The sequence below is a fragment of the Saccopteryx leptura genome, chromosome 13 (assembly GCF_036850995.1).
Source record: "Saccopteryx leptura isolate mSacLep1 chromosome 13, mSacLep1_pri_phased_curated, whole genome shotgun sequence".
NCBI classification, from domain to species: domain Eukaryota; kingdom Metazoa; phylum Chordata; class Mammalia; order Chiroptera; family Emballonuridae; genus Saccopteryx; species Saccopteryx leptura.
The window spans coordinates 25,093,881-25,120,182 of NC_089515.1; the positions used below are offsets into that span (position 1 = coordinate 25,093,881).

A 26,302-nucleotide genomic window follows, 5' to 3' on the forward strand; every position below is an offset into this window, starting at 1 on the left:
TACACCTCTGCTAAGATAGAGCTTTGTGGGCGAACACCACCTCGGGCCAAGAGCCTTCTCCCCCCCACCCGGTTTGTTATCGCCTATGCGCCTGCGCAGTGCGACAAATCTGGCGCTGTCCCCTTCAGCACCACGCGGAGCCGGCGCCGCCCCTCCCCGCGGTGAGCCCCGCGCGTCCCCGCCTCGCACGCCCTCGCGCCCCCTGACCACCCAAACAGACCCCTTCTTCCTTCCGAGGTCACCATCTTTCTGTCCTGGCTTTCCCTAGGAGAGCAGTTGCCATAGTAACTCTAGCGGCGTTTTCTTAAAAATAGGTGGGCCCCCTTTTACCTTGGCCAAGGGCACAAGGTTTGCTTGTTTCCCACTACCTTCAATCCTGGAGTCATCCCGTCTAACCTCTTACCCTTAGATGAGCACCTAACTCAGGCATCAAGGAAGTTCTTTCTGAAGTCTGACTACCGTCCCTCCTGCTGCATCCTGGGCGAGTGGTCAGGGTTGAGTCTCCTGGGTCCGACACTCAGAACCCCGGAGGGTTTGAGGTGGAGTACCCTAAGTCTCGCTTCCATAAATTGATGCTCTACTGGATTTAGGGGGCGGGTCCGGTCTACACCCATACCGTGTGCTTGGCGCGGCCGCGTGCTCGTGGGGGCGGGAGCGCGTTTGGCATGTAACAGGTCATGTGGCAACCTCCTAGGGACACGCATGGGGTCTGGAGAGGGACACGCGTGTGCAGCTGGGTCTTGCGTGTGGCTCAGGGAGCGGTGGGCGAGAGGGACGTGGACACGATAAGGGTGCGGCACGTGAGGGTTGGGGAACAGAACCAGGGATGCCATACGTCTTCCCCCTTGTCAGGGGCGGGTCTCAGATTGGCGGGAGAGCCCAGTAGAAACCTAACGTCGAGGGGTGGGGGACAGCCTCCTGGGCTCAGGGCTCTGGGAGAGGGCGGGAGTTGGGGAGGTGGGATTATCTCTGCCCGAGCCGCGCGTAGGGGGAGGAGGAGGGACTGAGAGGCGGGTGGGCCTGGAGCAAGCCGGAGCAAGCGAGAGCAAGCGGGAGCCGCGCTGCCTTCACAGCTGAGTTGGGCCCAGCCTCTCCCCTGCCTCTCGGCCTCAGCTCCAAGCGAGCAGCGGTAAGTACTGAGGCGGCTCGAGTCCAGGCTGCACCACTGGGGATATGCTGGGCCCCGATTGAGCTTCAGGCACCTGACTGGCAGGGTTGCTGTTCCTGACCTCTGCCCCTACCCTGCATTGCCACCAGAGGCTCCTTTACCCCGTTATGGTCCCTCCTGGGCTGGACAAGATCTGTCATAACCCTTGAGAGAGAAGGAGAAGAGAAGGGTCTGGTCCAGCCTCCCCCTCCAGAGACCAGTGACTGGTGGGGGTTGGGAGAGAGGGTGTGTGTCCCTGCTTAAGTATGGGTGTGAGTGTGCATCTGTATTTGTGTGTAACTGTGACCAGTAGGTCTTTGTATTTGATATGCCCGTGTATCTGTGAGCATTGGAAGATGAGGGTCCCGTGTGTGTATTTGGGTATCTCTTTGTGTGTTCCTGTTTGATGACAGTGTGTGTGTAAGACAAGCATGTGTCTTTCCATTACACACATATTTGTTATGAGTGTAAGAGTGTGTGAGGGTGTGTCTTTGAGCAATGTGTATATGTGCCTCTATCTGTATGTGCTGGAAGGTGTAGTGTTTAACTGTATACTGACATATTTGTCCTTAAGTATGTGTGTGCGCATGAGTGTGTGTACCTGTATTATGAACAAAAATGTCCTTTTCCCATTCAACATGTATGTATTAGGGGCACCGGCCTCTATTCAGGTCTTTTTTTTCCCCTTCACCCTGTACCTTTCAGCCCCTTAAAGGTCCGTATATAATTCCCTCCCTCAATTCTTCTTTCCTCTCTTTCCAGGGGGCCTGAATTGGGGCCTCCATAAGAGAAACTGTGGGGAACTCATGGCAGTATGATAGCAATGGTTGGCTGACACTTCCGGTCCAGACGGTGGGGTACTAGCTCTACCCTTCCTCCACCAGAAGCAGCTCAAAAATGCCACAGGGACTCTGGGCTCACTCAGCTTCCGAAATGGCTTCCTCCCTCCTCCCAGGGTGATGTTCAGGGTCCCCAGACAGAAGGAGAGGATCCAGGGGCTTATTGGGTGGGACACTCTTTTCTCCTCAGGCCTCCATGGAAGTAGCCCAAGCAAGAGGCCTGATTACCCCAAGGGGTGAGATCAATGATGCCATATTCCCAGAATAGGCAAGGCCTGTCGTGCTCAGTGGTCCCAGCCAGCTTTCCTCTCCCTGTCTCTGTTCTCCTGCCTATTCAAGTCCACGGCAGTTCACCCCCTGCTCCCCTTCCTCTCTTGCAGGCCTGTCTGAAGAGCATGCTGCCCCCTCACTCCCCGCCTGGCCTCGCCATCCCTGCCCCCCCAGCCTGACCCCAGGCCCCAGCATGGCCCAGGGTGCCATGCGCTTCTGCTCGGAAGGCGACTGTGCCATCTCCCCACCACGATGCCCGCGCCGCTGGCTCCCCGAAGGCCCCGTGCCCCAGAGTCCCCCAGCCAGCATGTATGGCAGCACAGGCTCTCTGCTACGGCGGGTAGCAGGTCCAGGTCCCCGAGGCCGGGACCTGGGACGTGTGACAGCACCCTGTACACCCCTGCGTGGCCCCCCTTCACCCCGTGTTGCTCCTTCACCCTGGGCACCCTCTTCACCCACTGGGCAGCCTCCACCAGGGGCCCAGAGCTCTGTGGTCATATTCCGCTTTGTGGAGAAGGCCAGTGTGAGGCCACTGAATGGGCTACCTGCTCCTGGAGGCTTGAGTCGGAGCTGGGACCTGGGTGGGGTCTCTCCTCCCAGGCCCACTGCAGCCCTTGGGCCTGGCTGCAACCGGAAGTTGCGGCTGGAGGCATCCACTTCAGACCCACTCCCAGCCAGAGGAGGCTCAGCTCTGCCTGGCAGCCAGGGCCTTTTACACGGGCCACCAGCCCAACCTCAGGTTGGGGCAGATGGCCTTTACTCCTCTCTTCCCAATGGGCTGGGGGGGCCCTCTGAGCACCTGGCCACACTATTCCAAGGACCTGCTGACACTGGACTTCTGAACCAGGTATGCAACCTCCCTAGGCTCCCTGGAACCCGAGTCCCAGTGAAGGGGCAAGACTTAGCTTCTTGGCAGTTTTGGCCCCAGGGGCTATTCATCGAATCCTTCAACCCTAAGTCTGTCTCTTCTTGACCTCTGCCTCTGAACCTCCATCTCTGTCCCTGTGTGTTTTTCTTTGTGTTTCTATCCCATGTTCTTGTATCTTTGTATGTCTGACTTTATCTCTGGGTGTCTGTGTCTATCTCTTACGCCTTGGCTTAGGGGGATACCTGGTCTTCACCCCGGGAAATCTCCTCTCATGCCCAGAGAATCGCTCGAGCCAAATGGGAATTCTTCTATGGCTCCTTGGGCCCCCCCAGCTCAGGTAAGGCCTAGGGTTGAGGCAAGGGGAACAGGATAGGTTCTTCTCCACAGCAGCTGAGGCATGGTAGAGAGTCTTCCTTTAACCCCCCCCCATCCTTTCCTGGGCTCCTCAGTCAGCTAATGCCTCTCCAGGCCTCAATCTTTCCATCTGTGTTAGAATGGGAGGGGGTTGGGGTGGCAGCTGGAGTGGGCACCTGCAGGAAGCTGGGTAGTGGAAGGCGGAGCTGGCAGGGTATCAAGGATCAGAACTTGGGAGTAGAAAAGAGGCTGATTCTGTTCAGGCCCCTCAAAATTGTCTGACAAGAACTTGATTTGAAATGAGCTCCACTGGTACCAGGAACAAGCTGAGTTTGTAGCAGGAGGAATGGTGGTTAGACAGTGAAAGAACTTCCCACCAATATGAGGCAGTGGGGTGAGTTCCTAGAACAGAGTCAGGACAGGAGATGTGGGGGGCATCAGGAAGCTGACCCGGATAACCTCCTGACTGGGATGCCTGTGCATACTGCAGGTGCTAAGCCCCCGGAACAGGCCCCCCCATCTCTACTTGGGGTGGGCTCGGGGCAGGGCTCTGGGGTGGCTGTGGGGCGAGCAGCCCAATACTCCGAGACAGACCTGGACACGGTGCCCCTGAGGTGCTACCGTGAGACCAACATCGATGAAGTGCTGGCTGAGCGGGAAGAGGCTGACTCAGCCATCGAAAGTCAACCCAGCTCGGAGGGCCTGCCTGGCACTGCCCGCCCACCTGCTCCACGTCCTGGCCCTCAGCCCAGCCTGGGCAGTGGCAATGAGGATGAGGATGAGGCAGGTGGGGAAGAGGATGTCGACGACGAGGTGTTTGAGGCCTTGGAGGGGACCCGGTGAGTGGGGTAGTGGGAGAGGAAAGTGGCTTGCCCCTTCCTACTGGCCCAGGGGCAGGGCTGGGGTCAAAGGGACTGAAATAGAGATGATGGTGGGGCTGGGAAGGTCAAGACCAAGCTGGTGGTGCCAATAGGGTGGTGTGGCAGGAGATTGTGGACAAAACCTTGAGGACTGGCAGAATACTGGGGATGTGGAGCCCTCAGGAAGAACCCAGGAAGATAGGGGGCAGCCAGGATAGAGGAGGAAAGGGGTTCTAGTGAAGAATGGGGCTGAGTGAAGGCCAGAGGCCAGAAGCAAGCCTGGGGGTGTGGGAGCATCAATTCAGATCCTGGATCTTGGTGGGAGAGTAGGGAATGTGGGGGCTTTTCTCTCCGTCTCACACCCCACCGCGGCTTGGAGCCTCATCTTTTTCTAAGATGTTGCCATAAATAGAAATGGGATGGCAGGAGGGGAGAGGATCAGGGAGGAGGAAAAAGGGAGATTAGCGGGGAGGGAGAGAGGAAGGCGATTGGGTGCTGGGGATGGGTAGGGGTGGTGTGCCCCAGGGGCACTAAATAGCTTGGAGAACCTGTGGTGGGGAGTCCTTGTCTGGGTGACTTCTTAAAAGGGGTTGAGGGCCTGTGAAAAGGGGATGATAATCCCCTTCACAAAGTCAGTATGGAAGTTCAATGAAATGCTGCCTAATTGCTGTCCTCCGGGCCCCTGATCAGAGATTCTCCCTGCCCCTGCAGGCCAGGCACCCGGATGCCTCACCTGGGGCCTCTCAAGTCCCCTGTGCCCTTTCTCCCTGGGACCAGCCCCTCGGCTGATGGGCCTGACTCTTTCAGTTGTGTGTTCGAAGCCATCTTGGAGTCACACCGGGCCAAGGGCACCTCCTACACCAGCCTTGCCTCACTGGAGGCTCTGGCCTCACCTGGCCCAACCCAGAGTCCCTTCTTCACCTTTGAGCTGCCTCCCCAACCCCCAGCCCCCCGGCCTGATCCCCCTGCTCCTGCCCCACTTGCCCTTCTTGAACCGGATTCTGGTACCAGCTCTGCTGCTGATGGGCCTTGGACACAGAGAGGGGAGGAAGAGGAGGCAGAGGCTGTGGCCAAGCAGGCCCCAGGGAGGGAGCCCCCTAGTCCCTGCCACTCAGAGGACAGCTTTGGGCTGGGGGCAGCACCTCTGGGCAGGTGAGTGATTCCTTTGGTTTCTCAGACCTAAGGCCCCCAGGGCTCCAGGAATAACTGTTCCAAGAGACAGAGACTGAGTGTTAAGATGTAGTTTATAATTCTGACCCCTGATAGGGGTGGTTAGGAGATGTAGATGTCCTGTTTTCCCACTTGGAGAGCCCCTTACAGCCCACCCCCTTGGTCTCAGATCCAGTGACTTAAGAAATCATGATTCAGAATTGAAGAATCCCTAAAGAGAACACCTTCCTCTCTCTCCAAGAGGGTCGTTCCCTTCCCAGACAGAGCCTCCAATCTGCTTAGAATTCCTGTGACCTTACCCCCACCCAGTCTGGAGGCTTCTCCCAAAGATGCAGCGACCAGCTTCTCCCATGGCCTCCCTCCCATGCCACCTCCCCCTCCAATCAAGAGTCTCTCACCCTTCTCCAGGAAGTCCATTCATCAGTCTAACCTTTCTGCTCTCCCCTCTGCCAGCTACCCTCTCAGTCATGGAAGCCATGGCAACAGGAGGGGGTGGCCAGGGAGACAGTGTTGCCTAGCAACCAGGAGTTTCCGGCCTCTGTCTCTGGGTGACAGGTGGCTTTGCAAGTGGAGCAGCTGGGGTGGGAAGGGAAGGAAAAGAGGAGACAGGAGATGAGGGGGAGCACTTTGACCCCCAGTCCCCTCTATCTGAGAGCCTGCTTCTTTGTGGGTAGAAGAACCAAGGAGGAGGCTACTCTCCCTAAAAGGTGGGAGGAGAAAGACATAGGAGCAGAAAGGTGTCCCTGTTGCCCTCAAATATTTGAGTGTCTACTGTTCCTCCCTGACAGCCTGTGTCACCCTTGCCCATATTCTTAGAGATAGAAGATTATGTTCTGAGTATGGTGGTGTATAGTGATGGGGAATCTGTGTCTTGCAGGAAATTTAGGGAGCTTTGGGAAAGCAGTCAGAACTCCCACAGCAGCAAGATGGATGTGGGTTAGACTTGAGGCAGGACTTCCACAGAGGTGGTAATAATGGAGGGAACCTATACAATCTTCTCTGGAGAAAAAAAAATGTCTTCCCCATGTCCCAGTCTCCCCTTCTCTGTCATCTGGTCTGGAGGCAGAGGAAGGATCTGGGTAGCCCCTGCGAACCTGCCCCAACTCTGAGCTGGTGTTCTACCCTGGCAGCGAACCACCCTTGAGCCAGCTAATATCTGACTCAGACTCAGAGCTGGACAGCACAGAGCGGCTAGCCTTGGGAAGCACGGACACCTTGTCTAATGGGCAGAAAGCAGACCTGGAGGCTGCGCAGCGCCTAGCTAAGAGGCTATACCGACTAGATGGCTTCAGGAAGGCTGATGTGGCCCGGCACCTGGGCAAGAAGTAAAGTCACTGAGCTGGGATTGAGAAGGCGGGCGGGGGATGCATCCTGAGGGCAGTGCCTCCACCATCCCCTCCATCTAATGCCCCCAGGTTTCTAGGTAACCCCTTCTGGCCCCTTGACACTTCCCCTTGAGACTCCACCTGTCTCCCTACCCTGCCCACAGCAATGACTTCAGCAAACTCGTGGCTGGAGAGTACCTCAAGTTCTTTGTCTTCACGGGCATGACTCTGGACCAAGCTCTCAGGTGGGTGTTGAGCCCTTTGAGGGCAGCCCCATCTCCCAGGCCTGGTGTGCAGGGCCTCTGCTATGCCTCCTCTGAGGCTGCGCATGCATGACCAAGAGGCAGAGCTAACTGGTAAAGGGACCATAGATGGGAGTGACATTCTCCTTCTTCCTTCCTTCCCAGGGTGTTCCTGAAGGAGCTGGCCTTAATGGGTGAGACCCAGGAACGGGAGCGCGTGCTGGCCCACTTCTCCCAGAGATACTTCCAGTGCAATCCTGGAGCCCTGTCCTCAGAGGGTGAGGAGGCCAGGGGCTGGGCTTTCCTGGCTGGTCTCTGAGGCAAATGGGCATTGTGTGCATGTGCATAGGTGCATGAGTGTGTGTGGGGGGAGTGAACGAATGCACGAGCTTGCAGGCATGTGAGCATGTATGTGTGCAGACAGTGCTGACATGACTGCATGGATGTGGAACTGTGCATGTGGGCAGGCACATTCTTAGGGTCTAGACTAGAGTGTGCTGTGAAGAGGCAGGTGGCAGGTGTGATTACATACTGTTGTTCACTGACATGTGCAAAATGTGGCTTGAGTGGGGACTTTTTGGCTGCACTGGTCTGCACTACTGTGTGAGGCCCCCTTGTTTGTGTTTAGTGCAGAGACACTGGCATGTTGGTGTTCGGGAGCAAGCACACCCCCAGCACCTGAGAGAGCTAGGGAGGGTTGCCTGAGAAGAGGGCGAGGCCCCTTCTGAGGGATCTGGTGGAAGAGAGAGGTCTTTGCTCCTGAGAAGGTTTGCTGAGGGGCTTCAGGCCTTACAAAAGTGGAAGGATTCTCGAAAGGGGGCAGGGGATGAGCTGGAAGTCTGGGTAAGGGCGCTGTGGGAAGAATCCCTGGGACGTGGTAGACGCTGAATGTCAACTCTACCGTAGACGGTGCACACACACTGACCTGCGCTCTCATGCTACTGAACACCGATCTCCATGGCCATGTGAGTGAGGTCTGGTGGGAGGGAGCCCAGAAAGCACCCCCTGTCTAGAGACATCAAAGACTGGAAGGCCAAGGGCCACCCAGGTTCACAGGTGTCTGTTCCCTCCCTTAGAACATCGGGAAGCGCATGACCTGCGGAGACTTCATTGGGAACCTGGAGGGCCTCAACGAAGGCGGCGACTTCCCCAGGGAGCTGCTCAAGGTGGGGGGCGGGGCAGGGTAGAGATAGCTGGAGGGGAGGGATAGGGGACCTGCCAACGGAGTCAGAGGAAGGTGCCGAGAGGCGCCTCTCGGCCCTTAGTTCCTGCAAAGGAGCTTAGACTCTCGTGACTCAGTCTGGGTACCGCCCCCTCCCCCTGGCTCTCCAGCACATGCGCACTGGCGTGTAGTCGCTGCTGCGCAGAGTGGGGGAGGGGAGGTGGCTCTGGAAAACGCGTGATCTGGCGGCTCTGGACCTAGCATTTGTCTTCATCCGTGCTCCTCCTCCTGTATTCACCGAGGGTGGGAAGGGTCCTTGCGTGGGGTGAGGGGCACACAGGTATATCTCCTCACTCCTCCCCCATCACTCCCCTGCCCCAGGGTTTACAATCACAAAGGTCATCCTGGTACTGCTGCATAAGAGGCATGTTGAGTTAGACGGGCCTGAGAGGGACAAAGGGTTTTCCAAGTTCTGGCAGTGACTTAGCGCCAAACTGGGACTAGATACTGTGCTTCTGGATCTCTGCTGGGCAGGCCTGCGCCCAGGCCCACTGAAGAGTCAATTACCCTGAGGCTGGTTGGGTGGGAGGAGGAGGGGCACTGGGTACCGTGGGTTCACTCCTCTCTCTGATCAGTGGTCTTTTATCCAAGAAGGCCTGAACTCATTCGAAACCCCCAGGGTTAGCAAAGGGGTCTCTGGGCCACCACAGAAATGTGACTGCACAGGTGTGACCTTGGGCTTGTCTTGAACTGTATTAGTTTCTGAGTTTGGGTATGTATCTGAGTGGGGGTTCTCTATTGTGAGTTGGGGGGTATGCTTGAATTGAGTTGTATATGTAAGATTTAGGGTATCAGTGAATCAGAGGGTTTGTCTGATTCGGGGTGTGTTTGTGCTTGAGGACTTACAATTTAGAATGTGCCTGAGTTGGAGTATACATCTATGAATTGACTGTCTGAATTATGACAAGTGTCCATGAGTAGAGGGTGTACGTTTGTGGGTCAAAGACTAAATTTCGAGGTATGCACCTGAATTTGTAGTGTCCGTGAGTTGGGGTGTGAATTGGTGCATCTGGTTAGTTGGAGTGTATGTCTGTAAACTGGGTTGTGTATACAGGAGTTGGGATACACACACGTGCGTATGAGGTATCTGCGTCAGGGAGCTGGATGAGGCCAGGGCGATTCAAAGGCGGACCCCAGCCTCCCCCACCGTCGCGCCACTTGGCCCATCCTGGCTTAATTAAAGAAGAAAAAAAAGGCCGCTGGGAGGGGTTCCGACCTCTCCTCAATGTCCCTCCTCATCTCTGACGAGCAAAGAGGGTGCTCTAGACCCTAGGGTCCGCAGACCTTTCCAGTCCCCCGCCTAGGGGCTCGCAACGCCCGTGCACCCCCAGTGTAGTACGCCCCCACGCAGGTGCTCTTCACTGGCCTTCCTAGGCCCCTCCTCCGTGGCGGTGCGCCGCGGGAGCCCTCCCCTCTGGGTCGGACGCTTCCATTTTGCGCCGTCCCCGCCCCATCCTTCGCTCTCCTCTCCCCTCCCAGTCGGCGCCCCCCTCCTGCTCGCGGAGCTGCAGAGTCTACAGCGCCGCCGCCGCGCGCTGCTGCGTCGGTGGGAGCCGGGCCGGGCCGCTCGCGCCGGCTGTCGGGGAAGCCGTCCGCTAGCTGTCCGGGCCGTCCGGGGCCGAAGGCGGGCGGGGGCATGGCCGGGGGCCGCGGCGCGCCGGCCAGGCCAGCATGATCGGCGTCAACAGCATCCACAGCAGCGCTGGGCGGCTGCGCTCGCGCTCGCTATGCTCTGTGCGCTACGGGCGCACCCACCGCGGCGCCGAGACCCTGTGCTACGGCTGGCCGCAGCGCTCGCGCAGTCTCAAGCCCGTGCTCTACACGGACCTAGTGGTCAGCCGCCTGCAGAACCGCAAAAAGAAAAAAGCGGTGAGAGCATTGGGGCTGCGGCCCACGCCAAGCTGGGGGGCGACCGAGGGGGTTGCTGAGAGCAGCGCGTCTGAGGGGGCGGCTGGGGGGGGCACCTTAGGCAGCAAGAGCAGAGGGTGGCATCGGTGGGGCTGAGGGGGGAGCCCAGCGGGGACTGAGCCCGTGGTAGCCCATGGTAGGGGTGGGCATGGACTGGAGGGGGTAGAGCACAGACCCTCTTATCAAGGTAGGTATCTCAAACTAATGGGCCTTTGAGCCTTCCAGATGGTAGCATAACTCAGGGATGGGGTTTAGGAGTTTGGAATGAAGATGTAGTTGGGTGCCAAAAGGGGCAGAGATGAACTGGAAGGTTAGAGACAAGGATTTCATGTTAGATGTTTGTGGACACCCCAGCCTCCTGGCCAGAGAGTTGGAGAGCGAAGGTTTAGAGTCTTAAGTGTGCACGGTTTGGGCTGGTTGTGTGCAGGAAGCTGTGTGTGCATAAGCCTGGGTTGGTGCCTTGTGTGGGATGGAGTTTGTGGGGTGTGCTCAATCCTAAACACGGTGTGGGCTGTTTGGCATGGCAGTGGGCAGTGAGAGAATCAGAGACCTTGGGGTGGGGGGTGGGGGGTTGTGTCCCATCACAGAGAAGGTGCCGACGTCACCACTGCACTCAACTCACATGCAGACAGCATCACACACCACGCTTAGCCCAACCTGCACATGCTGGGGACACACCCACTCAGACAGGCTGTCAGAAGCACCCCCACAACGGGAGGCACTAGTGTGAACCCATGTTGCAGGCCACTACCAAGAAGAAGGGTCTCCTATGCTACTCCTAGAGCTCCTTCTCTCCTCTGACCACCCCAGGCTAACTGTACTGAAATGTGACTGGTTCAGGAACTCACTGGGAGTTTGGGTGTGCAGGGTTTGGAAGCTAAAACTACCTTTTAAACTAATGTTCACTCCTCGGGTAACATGAAGTATAGGAGTGGGCTGGGAGCTGGATCACCCTGGCATTTGGCTTGGTGGTGTAGTCTGGGTTGGAGGAAGGTCTCAGCTTGTCCTGGCATTGGGAGCCATGAGAGAATGTTCTTGTAATCAAGGAAGGAGGTGACAGAGTAAGTTCCCATTCCTGAGCCTCAGTTTCCCCATGTGCTTTGTGTGGCTTTGTCTTATGGGACAGGCCCAAAGCACATCTGGGAAAGGAGAACTTCCAGGGCTGTTCTTTTCCATTTCCTCCAGAACTGTGCTTCTCCCACCCAGGTTCTGAGCAGGATGATCTCTTAACAATAACAACAGTAAAGATAGTAACAGCCATTGCCATTTATTGTGCGTCAGTCATATGCCAGGATGCCCTGTGCTCATTGCTTGCCCTTCATTAAACACATGTTGCTATGCTTGTTCTCCATGGATACTTGCTTCAAGTCCTGCAGTTAAAGCGGCAGAGCTGGGCGTGGGCTCTAGTACTCTGTTCCAGACCTGTGTTCTTGGTCATTACACACTGCTGCCCTCTCCCCCCGTTTTCTCCTTCCCAGGCTGGGAGGGAGGGCCCTGAGCTCTGGCAGTGGGGCTCATGGTGCACCTTCCCTGGGGATTGACCCACACTGCCCTGATTTGTTCTCTCTCCAGGCCTTGTACAGCTCCATCAAGAATGAAAAATTGCAGTGGGCCATGTGAGTCCTGGGGCTGTGCGGTGGGGCTGGGGTTGGGGATTTGGGGAAAGGTCTGCCTGGAGAGGCGGAGAGAGCTGAGGTAGGCCTTGTGATTCTTATGGCTGGGGGGCAGGGGAGGTAGGTGAGGCCATGAGAGCTAGTGAAGTGGCCTCACTTCCTTCTTTGGAGATGCCTGCCTGGACTTGGAGTTCTGTGTCTTGTCTCTAGCTGGGTTGTTATGACAAGCTGGGTTGGGGTGAGTGGCCACTGTCAGCCCTCTAGAGTGGCGGAGTGCTGAAGGGGAGGTCCCTTGACGACCCTACTGGGAAAGCAGAAGTCTCTGATGGTAGGGCTCTGAGCCCATAGTGCAGGAGTCCCCCCCCCCTTGGCCCTAGGGAACCCAAAATGTTACAGAACAAGGGACCACATTGTGTACTCTTATAGCCCCAGTGGAAACAGAGACTCAGAAGAGTCCAGTCTGAGAGAGAAGTTCTAATTTTAGCCTTGAGACCCCTCAGTCTGACAGTAGTGTTCTCATCTAAACAGTCGATAGATCATTCATATTTTCTGGCTTCTGCTGAGAGTCCAGCCACTGCTCAGTTTAGCTGGGAACTCCCAGTAGGTGGGAGCGAAGACCCCAGAGGAGGCAGAGCTCAGGACTGGGGTGCTGGGAAAGCTCCTTGAAGGACTGGGACTTGGAAGCACCCTTGAAAGAGGCGGAAGCCTTGGCTTGGGAAGAGAGAGGGGGAAGTTGATATTTGGGAGGCAAATATGTGGTGGCTACAATGAGCATAGGGTGGGGAGACCAGGAGGAGCGGGCCAGGTCGGAAGGGAGAGAGTGGAAGGAGAATGTCGGCAGTGTTAATAGGCTCTACGTGGGGGCAACTGGGACCTTTAAGTTTCTTGAGCAAGGAGTGACCAGACAGAATGAGACTTTTTAGATGATATCTGACAGAGCCTGCAGACTAGGAAGCAGCTACTTCTGCCACCATTTAGTCAACAGGCTGTGAGCTGGTGCTGGGTGAGGTTAAGACAGCTGAGTCAGGCATGTGTCTGTCCTGGTGGAGGGTATGAGGGTGTGTGTGTGGAAATAGAGAGGGTGGGGCTGGTACACAAGAGGGAAGGAAAGGACGGACATGGCTCTACCCTTGGGAGCTCTAGTCTGAGGAAAGGGCCATGTTGCCTCAAGGATCCTAGACCTGAGTAGGCAGACCTGACTGGGGGCCGTGGCTCCAGGTGCCTTAGGCTGAGTGAAGCCACATCCTTTGAGAGCAGCATCCCCCATCTCTACAAACACTGGATGGAGGAGCTTTCCTGGTGGGGCAGGGGGGGGTGTGGCTTCGTGGCCAGCCCCCTCTGAGGTGATCACACCTGCAGAGACGAGGAGGAGCTGAGACGCTCTCTGTCTGAGCTGGCTGACCCCAACCCCAAGGTCATCAAGAGGGTCAGCGGGGGCAGTGGCAGCGGCTCCAGCCCTTTCCTGGACCTGACTCCCGAGCCCGGGGCTGCCGTCTACAAGCACGGGGCCCTGGTGCGAAAGGTGCACGCAGACCCCGACTGCAGGAAGAGTACGTGGCCCGGTGGGAGGGTCTGGGAGCCAGATGGGAATGGGCCCGGCCCAGTCCTGCTGTGACCTGTCTTCCTTCCCTCCCAGCACCCAGGGGCAAGCGGGGCTGGAAGAGCTTCCACGGCATCCTCAAGGGCATGATTCTCTACCTGCAAAAGGTTTGGGGCCTGCCCAGGGGTGGGGACTGAGCTGACTTGGGAGTGTAGCTGAGCTGGGCTGGCCAGGCTGGGATTGTGGCCAGGACAAGATGGGCACCCCCTCAGGAGGAGTACCAGCCTGGGAAGGCCCTGTCGGAGGCAGAGCTTAAGAATGCCATCAGCATCCACCACGCATTGGCCACTCGTGCCAACGACTACAGCAAGAGGCCCCATGTCTTCTACCTGCGCACAGCAGACTGGCGGGTCTTCCTCTTTCAGGCTCCGTGAGTGCCTTCCTCCTGTCTGTCTGAGACCCTTCTCTCCACTCCCAACTTGCTCCCCTCCCTTGTTCCTGGATTGATTCTTTCCTTCTCAAGCCACAGACTGAGCCAGGGCTGACACTCCTGGATAGGAACCCTGGGCCCAGGTCGCAAGTGTCTGTGCTCTCTCCTCAGGAGCCTGGAGCAGATGCAGTCCTGGATCACTCGCATCAATGTGGTGGCCGCCATGTTCTCTGCACCCCCCTTCCCAGCTGCTGTTAGTTCCCAGAAGAAGTTCAGCCGCCCTCTGCTGCCCAGCGCTGCCACCCGCCTCTCTCAGGTACTGCGGTCTCTGTTCACCTGGCCAGTGGGGTGGAGTAGGGCAGGCCCAGGCCGACTGTACTCAAGGCTGCTGGCTATGATTATGTGGCTGTCCACTCACCAGGACACTGTCATGGCAGGGTGAGCGCAGGCTGAAACCCTCCGCTCTACTTACCATGCTGTGAATCCAGATACAGGACTTGGTTCATTCTAAGGAAGGGACATCTTTTAAATAAACTTGCACAAAGGAATTGTGTGTGCTAGAGTAACTGAGCGTGCTCCTTTGGCCTTTAGGAGGAGCAGGTGCGGACCCATGAGGCCAAGCTGAAGGCCATGGCAAGTGAGTTGCGGGAACACCGGGCTGCCCTCCTGGGCAAGAAGGCCCGGGGCAAAGAGGCGGAGGAGCAGCGGCAGAAAGAGGCCTACCTGGAGTTCGAGGTGAGCCTCCCAGCCCTGGGCACCTCTCTCCATTAGCAGGGCCCCGCGTCCCAGAATAGGCTCAGACTAGTGGTTAAGGGCATCGACTCCTAAGAGGGAGACGAGCTTGGCGACCTTGGGCAGGTTACTTAATCACTTTCAGCGTCAGTTTCCTCTTCTGTGGAACAGGGAGGATATTCTGTATTCACTAGGGTCATGAAGTGAGATGTCTCTGTCCAGTGCTTAATTTTCCCAACTCTGGTAAAGGCTCAAGAAACAGTTGGATGTTACAGTTGGCATTCTGGAAAGAGCCCACAGAGCATCACCAACCTACCAGGGGATCCTGTCACAGTCCCTGAAGGCTTTGGGAGCTTCAGAAGTGGGCAAGAACCTGCCATCTCCTAGCTTTCTTTGGCATCCCTCCAGGGTCTAGACCGGGTAGAATGGGGTGAGATAGGATGAGATGGGCAGAGGGTGGAGCGCTGGCTGACAGCCCCGCCCCTCTGCCTCAGAAATCCCGCTACGGTACATACGCAGCGCTGCTTCGGGTCAAGCTGAAGGCTGGCAGCGAAGAGCTGGACGCAGTAGAGGCAGCACTGGCCCAGGCTGGGAGCGCGGAGGATGGAGTCCCCCTACCTCACTCCAGTCCCTCCCTGCAGCCCAATACCTCCAGCCAGCCCCGGGCTCAGTGTCATGGCTCAGAGCCTCGGGCAAGGGCAGGCAGTGGGCGGCGGAAGCCCTGAGTTGGGGGTGGGAGTATGTGGGGGGGCAGTGCCTGCCGGGCACCTGCATGACATGGCCCTACCTGAGTCCAGGCTGGCCTCGGGCCACCCGAGGGCCCTTGGCCCAGGGCCCTACCGCGCCGGACGCGGTGTCCGGGGCAGTGCAGGGCTGGGGCATGGGCCTCAGGAGCCTAGGCTGAGGGTCCCTCCAAGACCCCCATTTTGTGATAATGTTTTGCACTTTTTCGTATTGGGGACTAGGGCGGGAGAAGCCAGGGCTTCTGGATTTTTGATGCTTTTTTTTTTTGTGGGGGAGGCCTGACAACATTTCTGCTTTCTGCTGAGACCACTCCCACCCCTGACACCAGCAGTCCCCCTCCATCCTGGGGCCTGGCTCAGACAGAGACCAGGAGTTGGGGGTAAGCTGGTTTCCCTTCCTTCCTTTCTGAGGGCTCAAACCCTCTCTTTCCAGAGGTGGAGAAAGGGTGTCCATGCCCAAGCCCCTATACACAGGCCAGGGACAGCATGGCCTTGCTTTCCCTCCTTCAGTGGGACCTGCCCTTTGTACAGCCTCCACCCCCATTAAAACTGCTCTGGACTTGCTGGCTGGACCTCCTTTTCTTCCCTGCGCCTAGCTTGGGGCCAGGGTAGGACAAATCACTCAAGGCCTACCATAAGTTGGGGAGAGGGCAGGACCCTCTCCCTTCCCCATGAGAATCCTTTATTTATCCCAATTGGGGGTGGGTGGGCATGGGGTGTTAAATAAGGACTGGAATTGGGGGGATGCTGTACAGAAGGGCCCAGGAAGGGGCTGATGAATAGACGGCAATTCAGTGCACCTGAGGCTGGGGGTGCCCATGGCAGAGCCCTCCTGGTGGCTCAGGGGGTGGGCCTAGCTTCTCGGCCTCCTGTTCCACTGACTGGCTCCCGTAGGCACTGTCCTCTTTCGCTTCTGCTGGGGAAGTGGACACAAGGAGGGGATAGGGAAGAGTCAAGGCCTTGGGCCTCCCGCTCTCCAAGCCCAGATGATCTAGGTTGGACACTCTTACCTGTGTTGGGCAGTTTGTCTTGGGCCTCAGGACTCCTTAGCAGCCTCACCCCCTCCTCTAGACCCATCTCAGACAGAGCTTCCAGCAGGCCTGCCAAATCCCCACCAGCCAGCTGGGTGGAAGAAAGAGGGTTGAGAACCTGAGTTAATCAGGATATGGCATAAGGAGCCCAGGGGACAGGGGAGCGCCTGGAATCAGATGGGAAAGGAAGCGTCGGCCTAGCGTGCGGAGGACCCGGGTTCAATTCCCGGCCAGGGCACACAGGAGAAGCGCCCATTTGCTTCTCCACCCCTCCGCCGCGCCTTCCTCTCTGTCTCTCTCTTCCCCTCCCGCAGCCAAGGCTCCATTGGAGCAAAGATGGCCCGGGCGCTGGGGATGGCTCTGTGGCCTCTGCCTCAGGCGCTAGAGTGGCTCTGGTCGCAACATGGCGACGCCCAGGATGGGCAGAGCATCACCCCCTGGTGGGCAGAGCTTCGCTCCATGGTAGGCGTGCCGGGTGGATCCCGGTCGGGCGCATGCGGGAGTCTGTCTGACTGTCTCTCCCTGTTTCCAGCTTCAGAAAAAAAAAAAAAAAAGATGGGAAAGGAAGCAGGCCCAGGCGGGGGGGGGGGGGGGGGCCTGACCTTGTAGCTGCGCAGGAGGCTGCCGCTGGGCGAGGCTGTCTTCCGATACGTGTCCACCAGGCTGCGCAGCCCCAGCCGCTCTGCCAGCTCTGCCCAGCTACCCTGAGCTCCTGGCCCATCAAGCAGATGCTCTAGGTTCTGCAGAACTGTGTCTTCGAGTGGCAGCTCTGGCCCTGAGGGGGACATAAATACAGTTACCTCCAGAGATGGGCACAGGTACTGGCCACTTTTCTTCCATGGCCATCTGACAGATAAGGCACTCCTGTTTAGAGGTCCTGAAGGAGAAGAGACCTCTGTGAGCAGGGAGTGGGGGCTGGGAGTGAATGCAGAGATCTCACCTGCAGGGCTAGGTGGTGTCAGAGGGGGTGCCATGGTGTTCTGAGCAGCATTTAGCAGCAAGGTCTTCACCTGCAAAGACAAACCTCAGCCTTCACCCCTATCCCAGTCCAGTCCTTGTGCCCAAGTACCAGATACTTTGTACCCCATCCCTAAGCCCAGACGCCCTGTCCCCTGGTCCTTCTGGTTCCAAGCTGGCTTCACCTTGGTGCTACAAGTGAGGTCAACAGGCGTGTGGCCCCGGAAACCGCTTCGGGTGTCCCTCTCAGGCTCCTCGGAATCTGAGTCACTCCCAGAGGTGGGAGGCGAAGGCAGGGGGCACAGGGGCTCTTCGTTCTCTGCATGGATGTCAGCGCCTGGGGGGGGAGGTGCGACGGGAGCCCACATTAGGATCGGAAAGGGGGGCCTGGGAAGCACCCCTTTTTCTCCTCCCAGTCCTGTCCCGAGAGCAAGACTGACCAGCCTTTAGAAGAAGGCGGGTGAGGGTTGGGGATCCCAGTCCAGCTGCCAGGTGTAGGGGTGTGTTTCCCGCAAAGGTTCGAGCATTCACGTTGGCATGGAGCTGTGGGGTACAAGGGAGTGGTTGATCACAGCACCAACTGACTGGCTGTCCCTCTGTCAAATCTCCACTGTCCCTGGTCCCTCCACAGTCCTCATTCCCACCTTGGTGACCAGATGGGTGACCAACCCCAGCTCCTCCATCTCTGTGGCCAGATGCAGAGCTGTTCGGCCCCCCTGCCGCTCTGCAGCCTCTACTTCGGCTCCGTTGTCCACTAGCAGATCCAGGCACTCAGGGCTTCGGGCACGGACTGCCAGGTGTACTGGGTACAGCCCTAGGGACACAGGATACTCAGCCTGTAGCTGTGGCCCCCAGACCAGCCAACGTCTACACCTTATTTCTGCTGTAGGCATTCACCACTCACCCTCCCTGGTCTCTACCCTTGCCCCTGATCCAGATGAAGTAAAGAACTCACCCTCGAAGTCTGGCATGTGCAACAGTTGGGTCATGGCAGGAACCCCACTCTGCAGCAGCGCACTCAGCAGGTCAGGGGCACTGGCACCTGCCCGCAGTGCCAGGTGCACTGCTGAGTCTCCATGACGATCCAGCAGTGCAGGGTCTGCGCCTACTTGCAGCAGGAAGCTTACCACGCTGGTCTGCCCGGTGATCACCGCCAGGTGCAAGGGCGTCTGCGGAACAGACAGAGTGAGCCAGGCCCACTCCTGGCCTAGACTCACTTGCCTTTTAATCCCGAGCCCCTCACCAATAGGTGCCCTCACCTGGTGCAGGTGGTTGGTGAGGTTGACTACACCGAGGTGGCGAGCATGATAGATGACATGGGCTATCTGCTCAATGACACCGGTCTGCCCGTGAATGATGGCCAGGTGCAGCGGCCTGGGGATTGAAGATTGGGGATTGAGACCCTGGTTTAGCACGCCCAGTCAATCAGCATCCTCTACTCTCTAAACCCCACAGCCTCCATAATCTCTCTCGCTGGGGCCGGTTGAGCCCGGACATCTACAGGGGCAATGCAGCACCTGGACATAATCCTTTTGTGGTAGGTAGGTAAGTACTAATGTTGTGCCCCTTTAACAGTAGACAAAACTTAAGTACAGAGAGATTAAGTACCTTGAACATAACTAGTACATAGCGAGCCGGGACCTGAAAGCGGATCTGTTCAACTTCAGAGCACCCTACGACCTTCCAATGGATGCCGAGTGCCGGACCCCCACCCTGGGACCCCCTCTCCCCGCCGCCCGCCCACCTACGTGTCTCCGTTCTCGTCCTGCGCCGTCAGCAGGTGGCGCTGTCCCGCCAGCAGCGCGCACGCGTCCGCAGTGACGCCGTAGTCCAGCAGGGCTCGGGCGCTCCGCTGAGCCAAGCCGAACAGGCGTGCATTGTACGCCCGAGCTGTGGGCGACAGGAGGCGTGGGCGCGGGCTAGGTCCCCCACCCCAGCATCCCGACTGCCCGAATTCCGGGAATATACCTTGCTGCAGCAGCTCTGGGCCTTGCGGTTTGCACTGGGGGACCTCGGGGGACGCAGTCTGCTGGGCTGCTTCCTCCCCAGCATCCCTGACAGGCGCCCTGGCTGCCATCTGAGCCCCGCCCCCGCCTCCCGGGTAGCAACCCATTGGGGCCGCTCCGGACTGGTAGGGACTGTAGGCCAAGGAAGAGGGGAAAAAGCCGAGGCTTCCACCTGTGGAGACAGTCTGTTGGGAGGGGGCACCAGCCAGAACTTCTCTTCACCCCTCCCTCCTCCATCACCCTTCATCCCACCAGCACCCCCTCACCTCCTCCTCCAGCTCCTCCATAACCCCCTGCCGAGCCCCCAGAGCCTCCACCCATGTGGGAGCCACCCCCAAAGGGCTGAGAGAAGGTGGGCAAGGCTTTTCTCCGCTTCCGCTGCACCTCCTCCTTGTCTGGGGGCAGAGGGAAATGCGATGTTAGAACCCAACTCATGGGCCACTCAAGAACCCTGTCCCAAGTTTAGTAATGATCCTTTCCCCCAAAGCCCTCAGGCTGTCTCTTAGGACTACCTCTTACTGGGACCTTCCCCACTCCTAGCTTGACTCATGGGTACCCTGATCTAGTTCTTGGGACTTTCCAGCCCAGCCACCTCCCTCCAGCCCCCCTGGGATCTTCAGCCCAGATCCACCTTCCACCAGAGGGTAATAGGTGAACTGCTTGGAGTCAGAGACATCCCCGCCACGCTTGCGTTTCAGTTGCAGGAATACAGTTACAGGACGCTCAATCTTCATCTTATGATAGGGAGGTGTTCGGAACACAATGGCGTACTGGGCAGAAGAAGGACATAAGGTGTCATTGAGGCCTTAGCCTAGATGGGCCCCCCCAGTTCTGCTGGCATCCCTAGGTTACCTGTTTATGAACATCTGTGGGAGAGAAGTCCCCAAAGGCCTGCCATCCATTCTCATCATCCTCATAGAACCGAACCTCAATGTCATCTACAGGGAAAATTGAAGCTTGGCCACAGCTCCTAGAAGAACCTCCAGGGCTGTTTGTCCTGAAGTTGACCTGGCCCCCAATCCTGACACCCAGCATCCCTAGCTCCCAGCATGGGTTCCAGACTTACCTTTCTGCACCTTGTCACAAAGCAGGTAAACCTCATCTCCACCCCGCACAGAGCCAGCTGTCTTGTCCATTCGAGAAATCTTCAGGTTTGAGGCCCCAGGAGACTCTGGGGGTGGGGGTGGAATATCAATTACTTGAGATGATGTCGGAGTCATGGCTCCATTTGTGGAGCCAGGTGCTTTGTATCATTATCTGAACAACCCACTAGTATCTTCATTTAGCCAAGACAGAAGCCATACCCAGAGAGGAAAAATGACTTGCTCAAGATCACTCAGCTTATACGTGGCAGGGCCAAGTTCAAACGCAGAACTATCTGACCACCAGTTGAGGTTGCCTCTCATACTCTCTCTGAGACTCAGGTCTTGCACCCCAGGTAATCAAGATACTCACTGCTGTCATGGATGGGCTGGGAGATAACAGGCTTCAGGGGCAGGGAGAAGGAGCCATCACTGGCTCGAAGGAAGGCGGAAAAACGCAGTCGCACAATGCTCAGATCCATCACTTTCTTCAGCTCCTTGGCCTCCTGCTCCAGTTCCCGCCGCTCAGCCTCTGGGCAGTGGGCAGAATGTGACCTCTGGACTCTTCCTCCTTCTCTACTTTCTCCATAACCACCTCCCATTACTCCCCTTCCCACCATACCAGTAAGACCCTGAGGCCTGGAGCGAAGTCTCTGCCTCTGAAGTTTTTGTATCATAATCTCCATCATGTTCTTCTTGGTCACATGCAGGACACCCAGGTTGTTAAATCTGGGTAAAGGAGGGAGTCAGAGCTACTGCAGGCAGTTCTTTCCTGCTGAGGCACCTGCCCCACTGCCAGGTTCATCTTAATTCTATTTCTTCTAGGATGCTTTTCTGGTTTTTACTTGGGGTCTTGAGTTCTGGGGTCAACCTCAGTCTCTCCCTTTGGTCAGATGCTAAGCTCATAGAGGTGAGCTGGGGCCTAGGACTGGCAGGCAATGAGGGGGCATGCCAGTGGGGGCCAAGGGTAGGGGGCACCTACTGGGCAGTCATGTCCTTGGGCCCCACAGACACGGCGCAGACCCCCAGTTCTGAGCATTGCTTGCCCACCAGGCTGTGAGCGTGAGCACGAGGCGGGTCACTGTGTGTTACCAGGTCCACCTCGATCTTGGCTGGTCCCTCGTAGTTACAGATCTGGGAGAGTTGAGGGCTGTCAGTAATACCCCTGGATACACTGTCCACTAGCCCACCCTCAAGCACCACCCTTGCTCACCTTGACAGTAGGGTAAGTCTTCCGGCCCTTCTCACTGGAGGCACCTGGCAGTCCTCCATGGGAGGGGCCTTCACAGCCATATCGAAATCGGAAGCCTCGCTGAAGGTCCCAGGGTAGAGTGACATTGTGACCAGAAGAGACCCCCCCCACCCCCGTCCCCCAGCAAGCCACACCCCCTGCCAGCAGTGACCTTACCCACTGGTAGTGTCTGTCCTGAGCCACAACCATACCACTGTGATCAGTAGCAGCCAACCGTCCCAACCAGAAGTGGCTTTTGTAGTCAGTGATCTTCCCCATGGCCACCCAGCTACAACTACCTGATTTGCCCCAAAGCTGAAGCCATCCCACACCATCTGTTCCATTCACTCACCTGCTTAGGCTGTTCTACGATCACTAGGTAGGGGCCATCAGCTGGGGACAGAAGGACAGAAGGACCTTGCTGATCCAGGATCTGAGCCCATCCCCAAGGCAGAAGGCACACACTCCTCCCTTCTCCCTCCCTCTAAGACAAGGAGAGGTTACAAGACTTACTAACCTGTCTCTGGGGCAGGTTCCTTGTGCTCTGTAATGGACGAGTTGAATTTGAAATCATCATATTCAATGATGCCATCCAGACCCTGATTTGGAGACAGATAGATGGTAGCTGATTCGGAGTCACCCCAGGGCTTTCCACCTCCCAGCTCTCTAAGCCCTCAGTTTTCATTCCCTCTCCTCTTCATTCCCATAAGAGAGCTTCCATTGGAAGCAGTGTGCAGACAGATAGACTAACCGGCAGGTTGGGATCATCTGAGGGCATTACAGGTGTAGCGATGCAGAGGGGACTCGGGCTGACCCGCAGACAATCAGACAAACACAGCGGGCCAGCCGGCCGGCTTTGGGGCCAGGCAGAGTGACTCACTGGGTCGTAGCAATTCTCCATGTCTCTGGGCTAGGCCCGGTTCTGTCTGGTGGCTCCGGCCGAGTTCTCTTTCCTAGAGTTTCAGGCTCCCGCCTTAGGTGGAGGGGGAAGTGCGGTGGGGGGGCGGGGGGAGGTAGAGAGAGACAGATCAAGACCGGAGTGCGGGAGAGAGGGGGGCCCAGATTTGGGGGAGGGTCGGATCTCCTCCAGCTACCCGTCCGGGTGTGGCGGGAGAGATCCGGTGGAGGGCGAGATCCGGAGCTGGGCTGGGCTGGGCCGGGGAAGGAGCAGGAAAGTTAGAACAGCTTAGGAAAGTCCCGAAAATACCAGGGGGAGGCGGGGCCGGAGGGGGCGGGCCTGGAAATGACGTGTGGTCACGCCCCCATAGCGGGAGGGGCGCCAGGTCAGCACTGGCCTGAGGATGCCCGCACCCTCTCTGTGGGCAGAGGGGCAACTAGACCTAGGGAAGCCCCTGTGGGGTTTAGACCCCACTCCTCCCTCCAGGAAAGGTGCCAGGGAGTAGAGCGTTCAAGGCCTGGGAGGCTCCTAGTCCCGGGCGAGGCCCGCCTCCCGCCCCTCCCCCTCCCCCACCCAGGAGCAACCTTGGGATTTTCTACCCAGAGAGAGACCACGGCTGATTCACCCGGGGGCTTTTGAGGGGACATTCCTGCCGTAGGAAGCCCTCCTCCCCGAAGGCTAGTAGGCGGGGGCTCTTTCCAGTGGGGGGGGGGCCCGGGGTTCTGCCCCAAGAACCGGTCTCTTGGGGCCGTGGGATGGGGGAAGGAAAGGTGTCTCCTCCCTGGGATGGACCCCTCTCCCCGAAGCATCTCGACAGCTATTGATTCCCACAACGCACCTGCCACGGGTGCCCACGCCCCTGCCCCAGTCCTATAGAGCTGTGTGTAATACGTGTGTGTATCCAACACAGGTATACAAGTGTATTTCGCTCCATGTGCTGGAGTGCGTGTTGACTGTGCATGGTGTTAACATGCGTGTGCAACAGGTGAGTGTCCTTAAAGTTCTCAGTGTGGAAACATGTCTGAGCTTGTCTGGACATGTAAGGGCACAGGTGAATATATCTTTGAGTTTGTGCGTGAAGGGTATTGATCCAGGCACCTGTGAACGGGTGAGCATGTTTGCGTGTGTAAGTGTGTGCGAGTCTGACTACATGGACGATGCTGTGCACTCGCCAGCAAACGTACGGGTCCTCGTGTTTTTGTACAAGGATGTCGATGTGTATCAGGGTGTGTTGTTCGTGTGTGTGCTCTGCGTGTGTGTGCACAGGCCGTTCTCTAGCCCTGGCGCTCCTTCTGTTAGGGCCCTCCTCCCGCTCTTCCCCGTGTCTCGGCCACCCTGGGTCTGAACCCGGCCACTCACCGCGGCGGCGGCTCCGGTTCGGGCTTCTCTCCAGGCCCGACCCACCTCGGATGGGTCGCGACACCCCACGGGTCACCAAGGCTCCAGCGGGAAAGCCCCTTTTCCGCCCCCGGGAGGGGGGAATTCCCGTGACGTTTCCATACGTCATGCCCATGCCCTTTTTCATTGGTTGAAAGTTTAACTCCGGACGCCCAGAGCCAATCAGGAGCGACTCAGGCGTGCCCGGTGAGGAGGGAAATATGCGGGCAAAGTGGGGTGTGGGGATGACAGTCAGCCAGGCACCAGCTCCAGCCAGGGATCAGCCCGAGGCGGGATCCGCTGAAGAAGCGCCATCCCCCGGCCAAGGTCCCCGACTCCAGTCTCCTCACTCACCCAGGCCTGCCTCAAACAGCTGGCAGCCTCGCTACTACTGGGCTTATTCTGTGCCTAACGCCTGGCCGCCTCTGAAACCGGGGAACCCCAGGGGGAAGCTGACGGGCCCCAGCCCTCAGAGCTGGGCCCGGCTGCCGGGAAGTTAGCAGAAGAGGAAGTTAATCTTGCAGTCGGGCCCATGACGCCATCTGGCGGCCTCCAAGGAGCCGCAAGGAGACTTCGTAATTCTCAGTTTCTATCATTCTCCCCTGAAGAAGACAATTTGGACCTAAAATTTATTCTATAAATGGCAGGTTCACAGTAGGCCAGACTTTTAGACCTGACTGAACTCGGGAGCTCTGCGCCTGGAAAGGTTTTGTTTATCCATCACTGAGGTTTGAAATATTAGAATTTAAAAAGTATTCATTATCTTAATAGTTCTAACTTCCTCCGATGTAGGAAATTGCCTTTTATATAGTTCGCAACGTCTGCTTGTACATTTTTAGCGGCAGCATGGTCACTGCAGGATTTCACGAAGTACTGATTCTGAGGCTGGACATTTCTGCTTGGTAGAGTTTCTCTTTAGGAGGTGCCATGAGTAACCTCCATTCCTGGAGCCATCCTACCTTGGGCTCACAGTCAAACATAGGCTGTGGTTTCAGATCTTCCCTGCAACTTCCCCTGACCTTCTTAGTAAGGGAATTACAGGTCCTCACTAGCTCTGCATAAAGGGGACTAACATGGCCCTTGATTTAGGCTCTCTGTTTCCTGTTACTTCCCCTTTCTCTTCATCTTGCCCACAGATGAAATGTGCCAGGTACTATATTAAGGTATTTTAGTTTAAGTTCTTATTCTTTCTCCCAAGAACCCTAGGAGGTAAATATTACTTTATCTCCATTTTTATTTTTACCTTACTTTTGCTGACGAAGAAATTAAGTCTTAAAGAGTTGAAGTAACACAGCTAGAAAATTCAGCCAGTCTGTTAACTCTAGGATGAAGCTCTTTCTCCACAAATTTGAATAAAACATAAAGAGTGGAGAGAATAGTATAATGAACCCCCAAATACCAGTCAGTTCCAACAATTTGCAATGTTGGCCTGGAAACTTTAACTGACTCAAAGTTTATTGTCAGGTGCTATAGCTTCATCTTTCTGGGCTTAAGAAACCTCTTCAGGCCCTGGCTGGTTGGCTCAGTGGTAGAGCGTCGGCCTGGTGTGCAGGAGACCCGGGTTCAATTCCCAGCCAGAGCACACAGAAGAAGTGCCCATCTGCTTCTCCACCCCTCCCTCTCTCCTTCCTCCCTGTCTCTCTCTTCCCCCCCTGCAGCCAAGGCTCCATTGGAGCAAAGTTGGCCCGGGCGCTGAGGATGGCTCTATGGCCTCTGCCTCAGGCATTAGAATGGCTCTGGTTGACAGAGCAACGCCCAGATGGGCAGAGCATCGCCCCCTGGTGGGCGTGCCGGGTGGATCCCGGTCGGGCGCATGCGGGAGTCTGTCTGACTGCCTCCCCGTTTCCAACTTCAGAAAGAAAAAAAAAAAAAAAGGGAACCTCTTCATTGTTTGTTCCACTAATTTCCAGCCTAATGATTATCTCTGGGTTTTTTTCTAATTATTTATTATTTTTTTTAATTAAGAGAGAGACCAGGAGGCAGAGACAGACTCCTGCATGCACTCCCACGGGATCCCGGCAAGCCCCTACCAAGAAATGCTCTGCCCAGGCTGGGCCACAGCTCTGTTGCTTGGCGACAAAGCTATTTTAGCACCTGAGACAGAGGCCATGGAGTCATCCTCAGTGCCCCAGGCCAACTTTGCTCAAACCATTTGGAGCCATGGCTGCGGGAGAGGAAGAGAGAAAGAGATGGGGGGGGGGGGCAGAGAAGCAGATGATCACTTCTCTTGTGTTCCCTGACCAGGAATGGAACCTGGGACTTCCACACACAGGGCCGATGCTCTACTGCTGAGCCAACTGGCCAGGGAATTATCTCTGTTTTGTATGTAGTGGTAGCACCTGACCCAAAGGAGAGGCACCATAAATTCATTCTATTCATTCACTAATAAATAGTGAGGGCCTACTCTAGAAAATAATGTCCTTGTTTGTAGATAAACTGACAGAGGCATGTCAGTTG

The 26,302-nt window shown here is 57.0% G+C and overlaps 2 protein-coding genes across 7 annotated transcripts; one reads left to right on the forward strand and one right to left on the reverse strand.

Moving 5' to 3' along the window:
- The first annotated feature begins 111 nt into the window (after positions 1–111).
- Positions 112–15,827, forward strand: PSD (pleckstrin and Sec7 domain containing). 2 transcript variants are annotated; one of them, XM_066355741.1, is made up of 18 exons: positions 112–161; positions 410–539; positions 2,367–3,103; positions 3,359–3,461; positions 3,969–4,317; positions 5,050–5,490; positions 6,639–6,833; positions 6,998–7,078; positions 7,241–7,353; positions 7,982–8,040; positions 8,152–8,241; positions 11,778–11,821; positions 13,178–13,368; positions 13,455–13,525; positions 13,631–13,788; positions 13,960–14,104; positions 14,380–14,523; positions 15,015–15,827. In XM_066355741.1, exons 3-18 carry the CDS (start codon positions 2,450–2,452, stop codon positions 15,243–15,245), a joined length of 3,069 nt encoding a protein of 1,022 aa, XP_066211838.1. In that variant the 5' UTR covers positions 112–161; positions 410–539; positions 2,367–2,449; the 3' UTR covers positions 15,246–15,827. The 2 variants fall into 2 exon arrangements, with proteins under 2 accessions (XP_066211838.1, XP_066211836.1); XM_066355739.1 differs by lacking the exons at positions 112–161; positions 410–539 and adding an exon at positions 1,004–1,129.
- Positions 15,828–15,935: 108 nt separating this feature from the next.
- Positions 15,936–23,956, reverse strand: NFKB2 (nuclear factor kappa B subunit 2). Of its 5 annotated transcripts, none has more exons than XM_066355136.1 (23): positions 23,828–23,956; positions 22,451–22,543; positions 22,088–22,169; positions 21,923–21,963; positions 21,553–21,651; positions 21,322–21,473; positions 20,962–21,068; positions 20,713–20,871; positions 20,324–20,428; positions 20,110–20,195; positions 19,889–20,027; positions 19,524–19,652; positions 19,220–19,429; positions 19,000–19,141; positions 18,511–18,625; positions 18,207–18,420; positions 17,896–18,065; positions 17,692–17,794; positions 17,437–17,588; positions 17,235–17,304; positions 16,897–17,069; positions 16,274–16,385; positions 15,936–16,176 (listed from the first exon to the last, which is right to left on the reverse strand). In XM_066355136.1, exons 2-23 carry the CDS (start codon positions 22,469–22,471, stop codon positions 16,055–16,057), a joined length of 2,703 nt encoding a protein of 900 aa, XP_066211233.1. In that variant the 5' UTR covers positions 22,472–22,543; positions 23,828–23,956; the 3' UTR covers positions 15,936–16,054. The 5 variants fall into 5 exon arrangements, with proteins under 5 accessions (XP_066211233.1, XP_066211231.1, XP_066211232.1 ...); XM_066355134.1 differs by having other exon boundaries at positions 15,936–16,179; XM_066355135.1 differs by lacking the exon at positions 23,828–23,956 and adding an exon at positions 22,665–22,772 and having other exon boundaries at positions 15,936–16,179.
- Positions 23,957–26,302: the final 2,346 nt, after the last annotated feature.

Bases quoted from the DNA above. Each gene is read 5' to 3' on its own strand.
- PSD (XM_066355741.1), top strand. From the start codon at position 2,450: ATGGCCCAGGGTGCCATGCGCTTCTGCTCGGAAGGCGACTGTGCCATC. The intron at 3,104-3,358 runs GTATGCAACCTC...GCCTTGGCTTAG, and splicing joins ACACTGGACTTCTGAACCAG to GGGGATACCTGGTCTTCACC. The intron at 14,524-15,014 runs GTGAGCCTCCCA...CCTCTGCCTCAG, and splicing joins AGGCCTACCTGGAGTTCGAG to AAATCCCGCTACGGTACATA.
- NFKB2 (XM_066355132.1), bottom strand. From the start codon at position 22,348: ATGCCCTCAGATGATCCCAACCTGCCG. The intron at 21,964-22,087 runs GTTAGTAAGTCT...TTCTGTCCCCAG, and splicing joins GGAACCTGCCCCAGAGACAG to CTGATGGCCCCTACCTAGTG. The intron at 19,142-19,219 runs GTATATTCCCGG...TGTCGCCCACAG, and splicing joins CCCAGAGCTGCTGCAGCAAG to CTCGGGCGTACAATGCACGC.